This window comes from Dendrobium catenatum, unplaced genomic scaffold (assembly GCF_001605985.2).
Source record: "Dendrobium catenatum unplaced genomic scaffold, ASM160598v2 fragScaff_scaffold_840, whole genome shotgun sequence".
NCBI classification, from domain to species: domain Eukaryota; kingdom Viridiplantae; phylum Streptophyta; class Magnoliopsida; order Asparagales; family Orchidaceae; genus Dendrobium; species Dendrobium catenatum.
Genome location: NW_021319302.1, coordinates 234,109 through 252,524, shown reverse-complemented (window position 1 = coordinate 252,524; position 18,416 = coordinate 234,109). Strand labels below are relative to the sequence as shown.

The 18,416-nt window shown below is 33.3% G+C and overlaps 1 protein-coding gene across 1 annotated transcript; it reads left to right on the top strand.

Moving 5' to 3' along the window:
* Window positions 1-4,350: 4,350 nt before the first annotated feature.
* On the top strand, window positions 4,351-5,142 carry LOC110092945 (putative RING-H2 finger protein ATL71). Its single transcript, XM_020817659.1, has 2 exons — window positions 4,351-4,819; window positions 4,916-5,142. Exons 1-2 carry the CDS (start codon window positions 4,351-4,353, stop codon window positions 5,140-5,142), a joined length of 696 nt encoding a protein of 231 aa, XP_020673318.1.
* Window positions 5,143-18,416: the final 13,274 nt, after the last annotated feature.

Genomic DNA, 18,416 nt, shown 5'->3' with positions numbered 1-18,416 from the left:
CTATCTAATAAATCATAATTGAGCAATCAGTGCATCATAATCGAACAATATTCAAACTATATTCGAACAATCTTTGAATAATGATTGGACAATCATCGAAATACAACCAAACAACTACTGAACCATGATCTATTAATCTTCGAACCTATTCCAATATTAGAATATAATTGGTTTGAACATTGTTCAAAGGAGCTTCCAACATGAAACGAACATGGGTCAAATGCCAAAAACTTGGCTCTAAAATTATTCAAACTTTATTCGAACCAATATTGGTCGCAAAATATTTCAAATAAGTAATCAACAATCAAAAGTAAGCGGTATTTTGATTCAGAAGAAACTTTGAGCAGGCCTCAACTTTGTCTTCTCAGCTTATAATCCAATTCAACTAAAAAGAAATTAATAAAAGCTAACTCATAATAGAGAAATAATTCTTAATGAGTTGGATACACAAAGAGAAAAAGAGGCAAATAACATATTTTTTAACACAATCATGATGCAAAATATTATAAGATTTTGTGGGTGTCATTAGCATTTCTAATTATAAATTTATAAAATATAACATAAAAAATCTAAGCTTCCTTCCTTTTCTTCTTCTCCTCCTCCTGAACTTCTCTTTTTTCCCTAATTTTTCACTCCTATGATTTTACACATTCAACTTTTCTTCTTTACAAGATGATGAGCTAGTTGAGCTTAATTAATTACAGCTTCTTACGGGATAGTTTTTTTTATTACTTTATAAAATAATTTTTTAATACAAAATCTTTAAAACTAAAAATTTTAGTACCATAAAACTACTTTAAAAAATAATGACAAAGTTGTCTCAAACGAAGCAACTCAAACAATGGAAATTAAACACTTTGTCTTTTTTTAAAAAAAAATTAAACACTTTCTCTGTCTATCATTGATATATTATCAAAAAATTATTTTGACCGGGCACAAATCTCGAAGCAAAATCAAGTTGGAAACTTCAATAATTAAATCAAGAACCATATGAACTCCAATTTCAGTAAACTTACAGTCGAATTGAACGTCGCGGAAATACGAACCCAACGACACCAAATTCGACTCAATCTAAGCTCAAATGAGTCCAAATCAAAGACTTTAAGCACATTTGGAAGGTTCAAACCATAATTTGGATTACCAAACGGTTTCTAAACATTACATGCTTATATTCAAATCGAGAGGCTCGACGAGATGAATCCAACGAGTCTAAGATCGCCAAATTATGATTTCATTAAGACATTCAAATGCCCAGTAAACAGTTTACAATCAAGGGGATCAACATCGGTCGTCGATTCAAACCACTCACAATTTACGCTTGATCTTCCTCTTATTTACTGATCATGTCATTCTGAGAAAACTATATATAGACTCCTCATTTCTCATGAAAAACGAGACTTAAACAAGAAAAGGAGGAGAGTTCTCTTGCCACCAGACTCCTCGACCATCGCCAGACTTGAGCTTGTCCACTAGTTATCACCGTACTTCCGCTCGGCTACCGACGGATGTCTGATTTCCATCCGACTGCCAATTGATGTCGGATTTCTGCCTGGTCACGGACTGACTTTGGACTTCCGTCCGACCTTCAGACTTCAATCCGGCTGTTGACTATTGTAAAATGATTTTCCTCAATTTTAAGGATGATCAGACACTTGTAATTTACTTATACACTAGTATAATCATTTCAACTGGGCGTGACCCCATGATCTTTTCCCTTTTCTAGGATTTTCTACATAAAAATTCCGGTGTTTCATTTTTCTTCTGTTTGTATGCTGGATATTCGTAGAACGCTGAGACGAAATTTTTTAACTCTATCGCAGATACGAAAGTCCAAATACTGAGCTTCTATTTTGGTATTCTATACATAAAAATACAAGAGAAAGCTGTTGTTGTTCATGGTCGGCCGATGCTCAGCCCGGCCATCACTGCACTTTTGACCGGCCGCACTGATTTGGCAAAGATCATTTCATATTACAGAGCTAAGTAGACTCCCCAAATGGTGCACGCTCAGCAATAATTACTATAATTCCTACACATACTGGCAAGAGAAACATTTCGTTGGATGGTTAATATTTAATAGAAAATTTAGGAGCTCCTTTTTGGAGCTTCCTCTGTGCTAATATTATAAATTGATGTGAATAATTATTAATAACTTACATATTAAATTATCCTAGATTTTCATTTAAATAATATGCTTCCGTGAAATGTATATTTTTTATCTTTTCTCATGTATAATATGTCTCATATTTGTGTTTCATAATTGTTGCGTCCTGGAATACTCGCGGTGATAGAAAAAAATATAAAATGTAATATCTTAACTTTGTACGAAGATCCAATACACAAGCAAATAATAGAGATGGTGTAGCATGCCTTAGAGACACTAAAGTTTTTACGTGGAAACCCCTGAAAAGGGGGAAAAACCACAGGGTCTGACTCAGTTTAAATGAATCAACTATTATTTACAGTCGAGTACAAATGAGACACTTTCTTAGGAGGATGGCCTTGGGTTGATGTAGCAAATGTACATCATATTATATGGTGGGAATTGGAAGAACTAGTATTGAAATGTTCGTTTAGTCGACAAAACCATAGTCGGCGGGTTATGGAAGTCGGAAAGACCATAGTCTGGTAACGGTGGTCTGAAGGACCATTATCTGGCGAGGGAGGTTGGAAGGACCATAGTTGGCGGAAGATAGTGGTCAGAAAGATCATTTTCTAGCGATGGAGGTCGGAAGGGCTGTAGTCAACTAGAGACAGTGGTCAGAAATACTGTTGTTTGGCAAGGGAGGTCGGAAGGACCGTAGTTGGTGGAAGACAGTTGTCAGAAAAACCGTTATATGATGATGGAGGGAGGTCAGAAGGACCGTAGTAGGTGACAGAGGTCGGAAGGACTATAGTCGACAGGAGACAAAGGGTTAGAAAGACTGTTGTCTGGCGATGGAGGTCGAAAGGACCATAGTTGGTGATGAAGGTTGAAAGGACCATAGTCGGCAGGAGATAGGCAGAAAGACCGTTGTATGGCGATGGAGGTCAGAAAAACCATAGTAGGTGTCAGAGGTCAGAAGGATCGTAGTCAGCAGGTTATAGGGGTCAGAAAAATCATTGTCTAGCGATGGAGGTCGGAAGGACCATAGTCGGTAGGAAATAGGGGTTAAAAAGACCATTATCTAGTGATGGTGGTCGGAAGGATCATAATCGATATGAGATAGGGTTCAAAAAGATCATTATCTGGTGATGATGGTCTGAAGGACCGTAGTAGGTGACGGAGCTTAGAAGGACCGTAGTTGGCAGGAGGCAGTGGTCAAAAAAGACTGTTGTCTGGCGATGGAGGTCGGAAGAACCGTAGTAGGTGATGGAGGTCGGAAGGACCGTAGTCATAAGATGGTGGTCCGGCAAAAATCCGGGCTTTATTTGGTGGTCCATTAGAACTCAGACTTCTATCACTGGTCTGGCAAAACTTCAGGCCTCAGTCGGTGGTTCGGCAGAACTCAGGCGTCGGGCAGTGGTCCGATGGAAGTCAGGCGTCAGGCGGTGGTCCTGACAGAAGTCCGGCGTCAAGCGGTGGTCTAGCGGAAGTCCACTGTCATGCAGTGGTCCTAATGGAAGTCCTGCGAAAGTCCAGCGTCAGGGTTTAGGGTAAATTGGCAGTGGTTTGGATGGATGGTCGATATTGAATCCCTTGATCATGGACCGTTTACTGGGCATTTGAATGTCTTAGTGATATTAGAATTTCACGATCTTGGGCTCGTTAGATTCGTCTTGTCGAGCCGCTCAATTCAACTATAAGCATGTCACGTTTGCTAATCCAAATTGTGGTTTAAACCTTCCAACAATACTTCGGGTCCTTGATTTGGACCCATTTGGACTTGGATTGACTTGAATTTGGTGTCATTGGGTTCGTATTTTTTAGGCGTTTAGTTTGACTATATGTTTGCTAAAATCGGAGTTCGGATGGTCCTAATTTTATTTTCAAAAATTTTCAATTTGATTTTGCCTCGAGATTCATGCCCGATCAAGATAATTTTTTGATGATGCATCAATAATAGATATTTAAGATTTAATTAGATATTTATTGACATTAATAAATCTTTGATATAATTATATAATATCAATGTTTATAAGTATTTTATTGGATGTCCTCTTTCACATTAAGATAATTTAAATAGTCATCAAATTAGCTGTTATCAAATACATAATATTAAAAAAAATTACAATTTTAAATAACATCATCATCATCATCATCATCATCATCTAAACAATACTATTATCAATGAAATAGCTTTGCCAAATCTCCATATCCAACAGTTTAAAAGAAGCACAACGGTTGGTCCTTTACTGCTAAAGGCTCCAATGACAAGCAAAGCCGCAACCAACCCCAACCCCAACCCGGACACCTCTGACACCGGAGGCGCCGAAGATTACAGACTTGACGACGATTTCATCATTGGGATCTCCTCAATCATCATCTTCCTCATCGCTTTCATCACCGGCGTCTCTTACTTCTGCTTCCGAACTAAACGGAACCGCGGCTCCCAAGTGAGCCACAACACGGCCGAACATGAAGAAGCTGGGCTGGAGGAGGGAACCTTGAATAGCTGTCCCGTGATCACATACGCTGAGGCAAAGCATCAGGATGCGCGGTCCGCCGACGACAGCTGCTGCTCTGTGTGCCTGGCGGCTTATGGAGAAGATGATGAGTTGCGGATGTTGCCACCGTGCGGGCATTTCTTTCATGTGCAATGTGTGGATCCGTGGCTGCGGCGGCAGGCGAAGTGCCCATTGTGTCGGTCTTCAATCAACGCCAGTGTTGATTCTCCTTGTTGAGGTTGTTTCCTCATGCAGTTAGATCTATGCAAGAGAGATATTAAGAAATTATTTTGTACATGTGTAGCGTTTTATATTATTGGATATGTAGATCTTCTAATGGCATCTTTTAAGAAAATCGTGTTGTTTTTAGCTTGGGATTGGGTGATCTTCCCTGCTTCTGTTTCAGGATTACTGGGTGTGGCAATAGCTATCCGCAATGTTACTTCTCACATGTGCAAGAAAAATTATTCCGTGTGGATGCCGAACATTGTCCAAAGATTAGTCAGAATGCGCCGCATCACTCATGTGCTTCGTACTGTGGCTCGGTACCGCTGACGTGACGTATTTTGATTAGTCTCCGAATAACATTCTGCATGCGGTCTCGGCATAGAACAATCTCTCCGGGCACTTTTTATACTTGTTAATTTTCGATGAGAATGTTATATTTGACCATTTGATTAATTAAAGGATTTCAACTCACAAAAAGTCCAGAACTATTCGGTGTGAGGTTGATATTAGAAAAGCTTTTGACTCTCATGATAGAAACTTTCTTCTAAATTGGCTGCTTCTCCGAAGGCTCCTTTTCAAGTTTATTGATTGGCAGAGAAGTTGTATTGTGGATGTTTGTTTCATTATAAATGTAAATAAATCTCTCGATGGGTTATTTTATTCAATTGATCAGTTGCATAGATTGTTGATAGCACACAAATAAAATGTGTGCTCCTTGGAAGATATAGAAGTGAATATCAAGAAGGGAAAAAACTTGGCTTTTAAGCACCACAGAGTATTAGCGATAATGATAAAATATCACTCTAGACTCACACTACTAGAAAATTTCTCATTATCGGCGGAAATTTTCGGTCAAAAATTTCGACAGTAATTAGTGAACCCGATGGAATTTTGGCAGAATTTTTTATCTGAAAATTTACTTAATTTCCGATGGAAAAATCTATTGGAAATTCCGCCAGAAAGAACCATATTTCTTCTCAAACCCGTTCCAATCTCTCATTTACCATTTTTTCTCTCCCGAATGCAACTCTTGGCATCTCTGTCAATCATCGTCGTTCAAGGTGATTTCTAGATTATTTTCTTCCATTTCTTCGAGATTTGAATGATAAAACTTCTTATCTTTGATCATTTTCAATTTTTTTAAGATTTCAATAGTTAGAATTTGATAAAAGTTTATTTTGATTTGGATAAAGCTTAAAGCATTCATTAAGTATTACTCACAAACATTAAAACTATCTTTTGAGAATACGTTTCTATTGTTAGGAACTAATGGTGGAGAAAGAAAATTAGCAATTTCACTATATAATTTTTTTTTTTTTAAAGGATTGTTAGATCAAGTTAGCCAAATACAAGTTGAATGCATAATAAATAACACATTATTGTGAGTTTAATGCAACACTTAATCTCAATAGAGTGAACTAAACAAAAGAGTACACTTCCAAGATTAATAAGATGAAAATGTACACTGTAGCTATTTCATAGTATTTGCTAATGAATGTCGGTCCCTAGATCTACTCCTATGAACTATTTTTAGAGAATACATGTCTAATCTTATGAACTAATAGTGGAGAAAGAGAAGTAATGACTTAATTATTTCAATTTTTTGTTTTGTTTTTTTTTTGTTTTGTTTTTTTGTTTTTTTTAGAATTGTTAGATTAAGTTATATATGGGTATCCAAACTCATGTATTGGACGTATAATAAATTGTTATCGGAATGAAAGTCACTGACATTGAGTTGAATACTTATTCACATGAAATCTCAACAGCCTTTATTTTAATCAGATAGGAAACTTAGGTATACTTGTTCAAAGCATAGATATCAAGTATATCTTAAATCTGATGAGGTTAAACTTGATTTATATTGTAGAGGATTTGTGTTAGGGTATATATTTTGGATCTCATATGGAGAATATGAGCCATATTCAGACTCTAAATTTGGCCCATCCATAACTTCAAGAAAAGTAAAGGATGATCATAATACAAGAATGTACAAAGAATTGGTTTTTGATGCAGTAGGCCGGGTTTAAAAGAACATATAGATGAGTCAACTAACATCGAAGCACAAAAATTCTATGAATTACTACGTGTTGCTCAACAACCCATTTAGGATGGGTGCACTACTCATTCTAAATTATCAGTTGTTGTAGGATGCTCAATATTAAAATTGAATGGAATTTCTCAAGTGTGCTTCGATGAGTTCATAGGTTTGCTTAAGGAAACCAAGTATGAGAATAATTTAATTCTCATAGATTTGTATAGGACTAAAACATTAATATCAAAGTTAAGGCTGATTGCTACAAAAAAATTTGATTATTGTATCAATGGGTTTATGTTGTATTACAATAATGACTTAATAGAAGTTGTATGGCATACATGCAATGCACCTAGATACAAATCAAAATTGGGGAAGCAATGAAAATAGAAGGATATGTTATATTCTCAGTTATTTTATTTACCCATCATTTCTAGACTTCAACAACTGTATGCATCAATGGGCTCCGTTGGTCACATGTAATCAACTTTAGTATCTTCATTTTTTATTATCATAAATAGAAAGACTTTAGGTGATTATCTGAACATAATGCAAGAACAAGAAATAATTTTAAAAAGAGAGGTTTCAATTGCATGAGATATAATTTCACTGATATTAGAAACTCAGGAGACCAACCATTGAGGCTTAGAGAGGGTGTATGGGGTGAATTGATCAGAGCTTGGGCCTCCCCAAAATTTCCAAGAGGAAGCAAAATAATCATAATAGAGCCTCCGACTGTGGGGACTTAGAAAGCTTCCTCCATACTAGTGGTTTGGTGCCTCACATCGAGCATAGAAAATGACAGATGAAATCATTACTATTATTACACAAATAAGTTAACCATGCATTATCTATTCCAATTATTTTATATTTATTATCTTAATAATATTTTTTATAGAAAGAGGTACTTGGTAGAGAGCCTATCCCATTGGAGCTGTACACACACAAACATCAATGCCAAGAGGATCACTTATGGGTTGATCAAAAAAAAAAAAAAAAAAATCTTATGTGAGTTTTAAAAATTCTATAGTATTCATATGTACAATTTATATCTAAATGGGTTTATATTTATTCCATTTCTTGCATGATGATTATTTATAAATTTGAGAGAGTCAACCTTTACTAGTAAGGGATCCTCTTCAGGATCCACATAGTTCTTCGACTACTACACGAGGTTATAGACGGTGGGAGAGAGACAAAAGGGGAGAGGGCATGTATTAGACTCCTAGGCATATGCATATGAGACACAACCACCCAACTCAACAACCTATAGTGATGGCATATTTGAGGAGATAGTAAGCCAAAGGGTGGCTACTGTCACCAAGGAGATATAGCATATGAGATAATTACAAGCAATATGCTAATGTAATAATCTGAGATATTGGAGGAGTTATGATCATATACAGAATAATATCAAAAGAAGAAAGTTCAATAACCCGAGCTTGAGGAGAGTGAAGACATTGAAGATGATTAAATATTATACAATCAAATTAAGAGAATTATAATTTCATGATTAGTCATAAGATTTCTTTAATGAATGACTTTTCTTTATATTATTAGCATAAAATATTAATTTAGAGTTACATGAGTTTGATATAATGTGTTGAAAAAATTTGTTGTACATTATAATTGGTTTCCATGTAAAAGGAATTTTATTTTTTTAGAATTTGTTACAAGTTTTCCATTGATTTTTCATTGGAAATCATTGATACAGAGAAAATAATAGACTTTCTAGTAGTGAAGAGAAGAATTTTGGTAAAAAATTTCTAGAAAAATTTTTCATTAGAAATTTGCCAAAAATGAATATTTTTCAAAGGAAAATTGTCAATTTATGGTGAAAAATTCTTCCAGAAATCATTTATTTTTCTGTAGTGTCACCGCTTGGGTAAGATCAAAGTGTCTCCAAGCCTCTGCTTCTAATGGATGTGTAATAACACCTTCTTACAGAATGTGTTCATTATGCCATCCCATATGTGCAGCAGATCTCATAGATGCATATAACCATTGTACTTTAGGAATTATTGATAAGTAAAATATCCTACAGACAGGTACTTCCTTCAGCTTTCTTTTCATTCCAGACTTTGGTTTAAATCTTAGTGCATTGCAATGACGGCATGCAATCTCTGATAAATCATCTTTAAAGTATAACATGCATCCACTGACATAATAATCTGTCTTTGTGTATGTCAAATCAAGTATGGAAACTAACTTCTTTGTCCGATATAGATCTATAGGAATTATATTATCTGCCGGCTTAGTTTCCTTAAGCAGCTCAACAAATTGATTAAAATATTCATGAGAAATATTATATTTTTTCTTGATGCTTAACATTATTACAGTAATAGATAACTCTGAGTAAGTGGTGCACCCTTTTCATATTGGTTGTTGGGCAGATGCAACAAATTATAAAAATTTTATGTCTCCTTATTTGGTAACTCTTATGTATATTATTCTGATTGTGTTCCAGTTGCATCACAAACTAATTCCTTAAGATTTGATTGGATATTTTCATCCTCAACTATATTACTATAATTTTTTTTTGGAATGTTTGGTTTGACATAGACATCCTTTGTGAAGTATAATCTAACAATTATTCTTTCTTTGCTTTCTTAATTATTTTGCGAGGAATGTTTGGAATAATTTGATAATAAAATAAATAAATTAATCGCCTTCATTTCTCTCAAATGGTGGTGTTACAGCCGGTTTGTACTGTAACTCGCTCTAGTGAGGTAAACTATATAAAATTAGGGCCTCATAGGTCTTCAAAGCTATACATGTAAATATGATCCCCCAAGCCCTAGGTTCTTATAGAAATCTCGCATTTAATAATTCAATCCTGATAACCCGCTAGTAAGTAAGACTTTACTCTTTAGTGCCAAGTTTGGGAATACATAATTTTGATTAATTATCCAAACCAATAGTTATATTGCCTGAATTAAAACCCTAAAAATATAAATAAATTTACTTTGGATGTTAATTGTGAAACTGTGAAGGCTTTGATGAAGCCAAATTCAATGGGTTTGGAGAACATGTTATGATGAACTTATGTTTTAAATTTCACTGTAATTAGATATAATTTGGTTTATCAATTAGTGAAACCAACATACAAAAGTATAATTGACTTAGGATCTTATTTAAGTCATAAATAATTTAAATTAAATCCTAAAAATTCATTTAAGGTTCAATCTACTCTGAACTAAAAGTTAAACAAGTGAAAATTAAAAGCCCCATCAAATTTTAAATAAAAAAATTCATTTGTAAATTAAGAAATATTAGTAATTAATTAAATAAAAAATATAAAATTAAAGAAATTTAATAAAATCTCGAAAAATTCAATAATTAATAACTCGACTAATCTGAATCAAAGAATAATAGTAAATAATAATTAAACTAAATTAACCAAGATAAATGCAGGGTAACTCAGGCTTATGATACTATTGAATTAGCTTCAAGGAGAGTGAAATAAACTTTATAGCTCTGGTTAAACAAAGATAATTACTATTCAATTTAAATAATTAAATTGACAATTCAATAACAAATTATGTCAATAAATTTATAGGCTGGAATATCTCAAGCTGCAGGGCTACATGTTCTAAGGAGGTTTTGGTCCTCGTGCTCATTATGACAACGTCATGAACATATTAACAAAAATTCATTAAAAATTTATGAAAGATAAAAAAATTCTAAATAAGTTTTTATAAATCTATAAAATCATAAGAAATAGTGAACTTAATGAATATTTTAATTAACTTATTTTCAACTTCAAATTAAATAAACCCCTTAATTGAACAGGAAATTTGAAAAATCACTAAAAATCATATATAGTTAAAAAATATAAAATAAATTTCTATGAACTCCTAAAATAATCATAAATAAAAGTCTTCATTAATTAAAAGTAAAATTAAATAAAAAAATAAAATTTTCTTTCACATACCTCTAAAGGCTTAAGTAAAATATAAAAATATTGAAACTCAAAGTCAAACTAAACATCTCTTGGCTTTAAACAAATAAAATAAAGGTTTTAGAAAACTTCAAATAATAACTAACCTAGAATATATCCAAATCACATAGCTTGTACACACACTGTAGATGATTTGTTATGATAACTGACTATACTCTTAGGCTAGGCCGATAGTATGCTTTAGTGTGATGCAGATACCTTTGCTTAAAGGATATCTTTGGTGTGTTTATTTATTTTATATACTATGGATGTCATACCATGTATTACTATTTTTTATATTGGTGTACTTAATTTATTAAATTGTATACACCTAAATTGTACCTATACATGTATTGAATTTATGTTTATGACATATTTTTTATATTACGAAAAGAAGAGTAAAGTAAAATGTATCTAGGCTTTCTTGTAAAAGTAAAGAGAGTAAAGTAGAATGTACTTAGTGCAAATGTACGTGTGAATGATCAAATGTAATTAAATGTAAAGTGTTTAGAATGTATTTAGATCAAGTTGTATAAATTCAAAGAGTTGTAAAAAGTTAAAGATATTTGCTTATGTTGTGACTTGAGCTCACGAGTTTTATATTTTTGATGATAACAAATATTTTTATATCTCATAGTATTTTTCATTATATATTTGTTTGTGTGTATATTAACATTTCAAAAATACCATGCAACATCAAACAAAGAATCAGAGCTCAATATTGGGTTGAATAATGTTATGTTGTAAAGGGTCTGTAATATTCATATATGTAATTTTAATTTTTTAAATCAAGTCCTGTAAGAGAGTATGCTTGCTTGGTGACCATACACACACACTCAAGAGAGTGAGATCTAGTCAAATCTAGAAGATCAAGTTTTGAACTAATCGTACTGGACAATTTTGGATCATCTAGGATGATCCTTTATGATCTTGGAAAAAACTACCAATTATAATTTAGGCAAGATTTTAAGAAATTAATTTTTGTTCTAATCATCTCAGACGATTTAGATCATCTAGGATGATCAATACAAATCATGCCTAAATTGATCCTATGATTAGGGGATTAATATGGTAAAATTTTTCTATCCGATCATTTTGGACAATTTGTATATCGTACAGGACTCTGTATATCATACAGGATGATATTTGCCGACATACTTGATTTTCCTAATCGTCGAAGCCGAAATACCATAATTTTTCTTCTAATCGTCTCGGACGATCCACAATATCATCTTGGATGATCTGTATAATTTTGTATTGATAGTCCTAGACTATCCTAATATCGTCCGGGACTATCAGGTCAAATTCCGCACATCGTACTGGATGATCCTGTGATCATCCAGGACGATTTTTGGAGCCGGAAATGAGATTTTATGGTTTTTTGAAGCCTCTTTTTAAGCATATTGTACGGGACGATCATGCGATCATCCTTGACGATATGTGGTGCCAAAATTAAGTTTTTAGGATTTTCAGAAGCGCTCTTTTTAAGCACATCATACAGGATGATCATGCGATCGTCTTGGATGATTTTGTCACCAAGAATATTTTTTAAGGTTTTTTAAAGCCCTCTATTTAAGATTTGTCAAGGCACTTGATAAGCGTCTTTGGCAGCCATTGAGGCTTTGTTTTCTTCTGGAAAAAACTTGAGAGAGAGCTTGAAAGGGAGATAGAAAAGGGTGGAGTTTGAGAGAGGGAAAAGATCCTTGGAGGGGGTTTTAAGGGACTGTGGAAGGGGTTTCACACGGTTGCTCCGGTAAGAGTGTGTCTTAGTACTATTAATTTTTTTCAATTTCTGAGTTTGGATTAATAATTTCTAAATTTATAATCTTTCTGGGTTATGCGTTGTCAATACATTTCTTATTAAGTTTTTGAATAAAATCAAGAGGTAACTTTCTCATTTTAAGAATATTTAATTTTTTTCACTAGATCAGGGATCTTTTTATTTTTTATTTATTTTTGTTCTTATTGTTTGGGCCCCTCCTCTTTTTGATAATATCAAAGGGGAGAATATGTTATTTTTTATATTTATTTTGTTTTACTTATTTTATTTTAAAATAAAATAAGTAAAACAAAATAAATAATTAAAACAAATATAAAAAATAGCACATTTGGAAGTGATTTTGTAAGGGCTTCTCCGCCTAGCTGTAGGGGATAAAGGAGAGACACTGAGTTTAGTGAAATACTCAGAGGATGCCTCCGAGGAGTGGATGCAGGTTAAGGTTTGATCGAATCACTATAAATCTGGTGCATTCTTTCCTTTATTATTTTCACATTTAATTTCCGCACTTTGATTTTCTTTATAGTGAATTTTGATTTAGTTTGAGTTTGTGTTTTAATTGAAAGATTTTTTAAAAATATCAATTCACTCCCCCTCTTGGTTAGCCTTGGGCTAGTTCATAAGGCCTTAACATCCCTAACAAACTTTCAAGAAAATTAAAATTTTAAAAAAAGTTTTATTTTTCCTATTTTTAAATTTTTATCTTAGTGCGGGGGAGTTTAAAAGAAAATACTTTTAGTTTGCAACTTCACCAGTAATGTTTGTCACTATCAAAAACGGGGAGATTGTTGTGACTCGAGCTCACAAGTTTTATATTTTTAATGATAACAAACATTTTTATATCTAGTAATATTTCTCATTCTCTATTTGTTTGTGTGTATACTAATATTTCAGGAATACCATGCAATATCAAACAAAGAATTAGAGCTCAAGATTGGGTTGAATAATGTTATGTTGTAAAGGGTCTGTAATATTCATTGATATAATTTTGATTTATTGAGTCAAGTACTATAAGAGAGTATGCTCGCTTGGTGACCATGCACACACACACTCAAGGGAGTAAGATCAAGTCAAATCCAGAAGATCAAGTTTTTAACTAATCATACTGGAAGATTTTGGATCGTTCAGGACGATCCTTTATGATCTTGGAAAATAGCCGCCAATAATAATTTTGGCAAGATTTTAAGATTTAGTTTTTGTTCTAATCATCCCGGACCATCTAGATCTTCCACGACGATCAATACAAATCATGCCTAAATTGATCATGTGATTAAGAAATTAATTATGGTTAAATTTTTCAATCCAATCGTCATGGATGATCTGTATATCGTACAGGATGATGTTTACCAACATACTTGATTTTCCTAAATCGTCCAAGCTGAAATATCATAATTTTTTTCTAATCATCCCGGACGATCCACAATATCATCCTGGACGATCTGTATAATTTTGCACTGATCGTCTTGAACTATCCTAATATCGTTCGGGACTATTAGGTCAAATTCTGCACAACGTACTGGATGAACCGTGATCATCCAGGATGATTTTTGATGCAGGAATTGAGTTTTTAGGGTTTTCTGAAGCCCTCTTTTTAAACACATCATACTAGATAATCCTGCGATCATCCTGGATGATATGTGGTACCAAAATTGAGTTTTTAGGATTTTTAAAAGTGCTCTTTTTAGGCACATCGTACAGGACGACCCTGTGATCGTCCTGAACATTTTTTGCCGCCAAGAATATTTTTTAGGGTTTTTTAAAACCTTCTATTTAAGCTTTGTCAAGGCACTTGATAAGCATCTTTGGCAGCCATTGAGGCTTCGTTTTGTTCTGGAGAAAACTTAACGAGAGAGCTTGAAAGAGATAAATGAAATGAAGGAATTTGAGAGAGGGAGAACATCCTTGGATGGGGTTTCAAGGGAGTGTGGAGCAGGTTTCACACGGTTGCTCCAGCAAGCTTGCACATTAGTACCAACAGATTCAAGGCTCGTCTTGAGGAAAGTTTTGGGAAGAAGAAGATCTCTTTGGTGTCAAAGGACCCAGTTACTCCGCCGCACCGGGGAAGGGAAGTGATTTTGTAAGGGCTTCTCTGCCTAGCTGTGGGGGCTAAAGAAGAGACACTGAGTTTAGTGCAATACTCGGAGGGTACCTCCGAGGAGTGGATGTATGTCAAAATTTTCTTTGTGGTGAATTTTGGTTTGGTTTGAGTTTGTGTTTTGATTGAAAGATTTTTAAAAAATACCAATTCACCCCCCTTGTTGGTTAGCCTTGGGCTAGTTCATAAGGGTTCAGCATCCCTAACTAACTTTCAACTTATACCGATAGGGCTCCAAAAGGAAATATTTTCTCCTCTTTTGAGAAGCATTATATTTTGGAATCCTATAGGAGATATGGAGCTAAAATATAATAAGTACATTTAAACCTATATTTATAGGAGTAAAAATCTAAGCCTATTGTGGTGGAGAGCTTGGCCACCTTATGCTTATGCAGACCTAGGGTAATATTTTAATTTCAAATAAATAAATAAAAGATTTTATCTATATATTGCTTTCATGCATCATTACATTGTGATACTTATATGTATTTGTATATGAAGTTTTAATTAAAATCTTTGATAAAAATACTTGATTTCTTAAGATTAGAGTCATCCTATCTTGCATTCATAAGGAGATTGATTGTGTTTAGGATGCTAGCTGACACCTCATTCCAGACAAGCATAAGTCCAAGTTGTACATACCTCGTTATCTCCTATTTTAGAGGTTTAATTGAATTCCAAATTCAAATTAAGTCTAAATCTAAATCTTCTCTTACTTAGTAGATTAATAAACTCACATTTTTAATCAAATCTTCATACATTTAAAAAGTTTAATCCTCATTTTAATCAAGAACCTGTCTCCTTTAGATTATAAGAACCTAAGAATCTCATTATGCATCAAACTGAGAAGAGAATAAAATAGCATCCCTAATCACGAGTATTCTACAAGTGAAGACCTAAGATGTAACTAAACATGTAGGCTTGCACCTAGAGGAAACTACTGCCCACATCAAATAAACTCCACTTGAGCCGGTGCATCAAATAGGAGAAATTTTGTGACTATCAAATTATATATATCATCATCCATCGAAATGTACATGCAAAAGTCACTATTTTTCATGGATAATCATATGTATAATGTTATATGCTCTTCAATTGGCCTGCTTTCATAGAGTGTAAAGGTCTATGATCATTTATCATACAGGATAGTGTAATTATACTCTTTGCATTTTAACCCCCATGAGTAGTTTCCCTTTCGGAGACCCCCACCCATATTTAATAAGTCTTCTTACCATATTCAACCATATTTGAGCAATCTTTAAACCATCTTTGATAAATGATTGAACCTTCTTTGATCATGAACAAATTATCTTTAAATAAAGGTCACATAAGATTCAATCATGTGTTAAACATGATTTAAAGATTGCTTACAAAAGTTGAAGACTACACAAAGACTTATTAGAGATGGGTCAATCATCATCTAAGATTGTTCAACGATAATTCAATATGGTTTAATCTTTTTTCAAAGGTGGTTTAAAGAAAGTTTTTCTCTCATCATAATTCTAAGGATTAGCTCATTTGAGTTTTTAGGTTAAGTATATAGATAAGTTGAGTCATTGAGCATGGTTGACTTCTTTAGGCTAATCATTTAGAAGAATAGAGTTCTTAAGTGAAAGGTATGACATAGTAATGAGAGGATGTAAATTAGTATGATTTTAAAATGATGTTAAAATAAAAAAAATAATTAAAAAAAGGTTAAGTATATAGATATCTACTCTAATTCTAACAGTTAAGATGCATTATGGAGCTTTGGTCACATGTATAATAAGGGTATTATGGATAAATCCATTAAGTAATTTATTCTATGACCTTATTATCTAGGCTAAGAGTTCTCCCTTCAAGCACTTCTTTAGAGCACCTAAACGTAGTTCTATATAGCCTTCTTTTATCAAATATTACCAAGAATGGTTTATAATTGTTGGAATGTTACGTAATCAATTATATTCAATATTGGAGGGAAGAGAATGGAATTTAAGTTTATTGACTTTGATTTAATGATTTGGTTGAGTTTTGGAGAGATCTCATCTAATGATGTGTTCAAGATGATGTCAAGAAGCAACATACTACTAAATAACTACTTGCATGGTAACAAGAATTTCAAGTATACTTACTTAAGTAATGCTTTTATGAAATGTGCTAACAAAGATGATGTGTGAAAGATTGGAATGTGTTTCTTTATATATGGTGTCCTCCTAAACCATAATAAGCATAACATTATCTTGACTAAAATGATTCTCATGGTTGAAGATGAGGATGCATTTTTAGATACAAATGCAATAAGATGTCAAGAGAGAGGGTAAAATGATAGTTAAAAAGGGATATAATGCACTATGAGTCCACTACACTAAATAAGAATGTACTAGTTCAATACATTATAACTAGATACAAAGTATTACTATGGTACTAGAATTGTGAAGTCATCCCAAACTAAGGAAAGAGATGTGCATAATTCTTTGGGGAGATAGCACGAAGTATGTTGAGCCAAAGGAGTAAAATGTTGCTCATGTGCAAGGATTTCTAGTTATGACATATGAATAATGAAGTAAATATGTATTTTTTTTAACCAATGTACATGATTAAGGATGCAAATATATAATTTTCTCACACGCACTTTTTATATGAGTTTTACATATGTCTGTCCATCCTTAATTGATACATAGGTTTGATGAGAATGATTTTTATAATATATTGTACATACTGTCAATAGAACTAATCCAATTAGAATTGTAAACAAAAAAATCAAGCACAATTTTTTTAAGGAAAGATAAGGAGAAAAAAAACCTAAACCAGGGAAAAAATTATGGTGCCACACCACTCCGAGAAATCCACTATGAAAATTGAGAGAAATTTTATAGAACTCTTTTCTTACACTCACTTTTTATCTCTCTTCACTTCATACACACGGTAATATACTCAAAACAAGTAAGTGATGCATCCAAATGACGCAACTCCTCTAATGAAATAAGAAGGAAGAAAATTTGCTCATCCTAATTTGCAACACCACGAAGCTAGTCACTCCACTCTTTATCTCTAGCCTGACTCACAATGTTGTGGTGCCAGGGATTGAATTACAATAACACTCCACTTTCTGTCTCCGGCTCGAGCATGAAGTATTATATTGCTCTAGCATAGAGCACTATGGTATTATTCTATTGTACAAAAAAAATAATTTTTACACATTGGCCCAAAAATATTTAATTAAATAAGAATAAAATAGAAATTGGAAACTATAACCAATCTTGTGTTGGGAAATATAATCACATAGAAAAATAAGTTAAAAAAAAATAAAAGTGCAGCGAAGAAGAATGAAAACCAAGATTTAATGTGAAAAAAATCCAAAACTAGAAAAAAAATCATGGAAACACACAACAAGAAGAAATCCAATATGAAATTTGAAGGAAATTATCTAGATCTCTTTTTTTTACACTCTCTCTTATCTCTCTTCACTTCTCACGCAATAATCTATTCAAACAAATAAGAGATGCACCTAAAATATCTAAAAGACACAACCCTTTTAGTGAAATAAGAATAAGTGGGAAGAAAAATTGCTCAGCCTGACTCGCAACATCGCAGAGCTAGGGTTTAGATATATGAATCACTCTTGTCTCTATCTCCAGCCTGACTCACAGTGATGTGGTGCCAAGGGTTGAAGTGTTGCAACACTCCACTTTTTCTCCAGCTTGAACCTGAAGTGCTACATTGCTCTAGCATAGAGCTCTATGGCATTATACAATTGTATGAACAATATATATATATA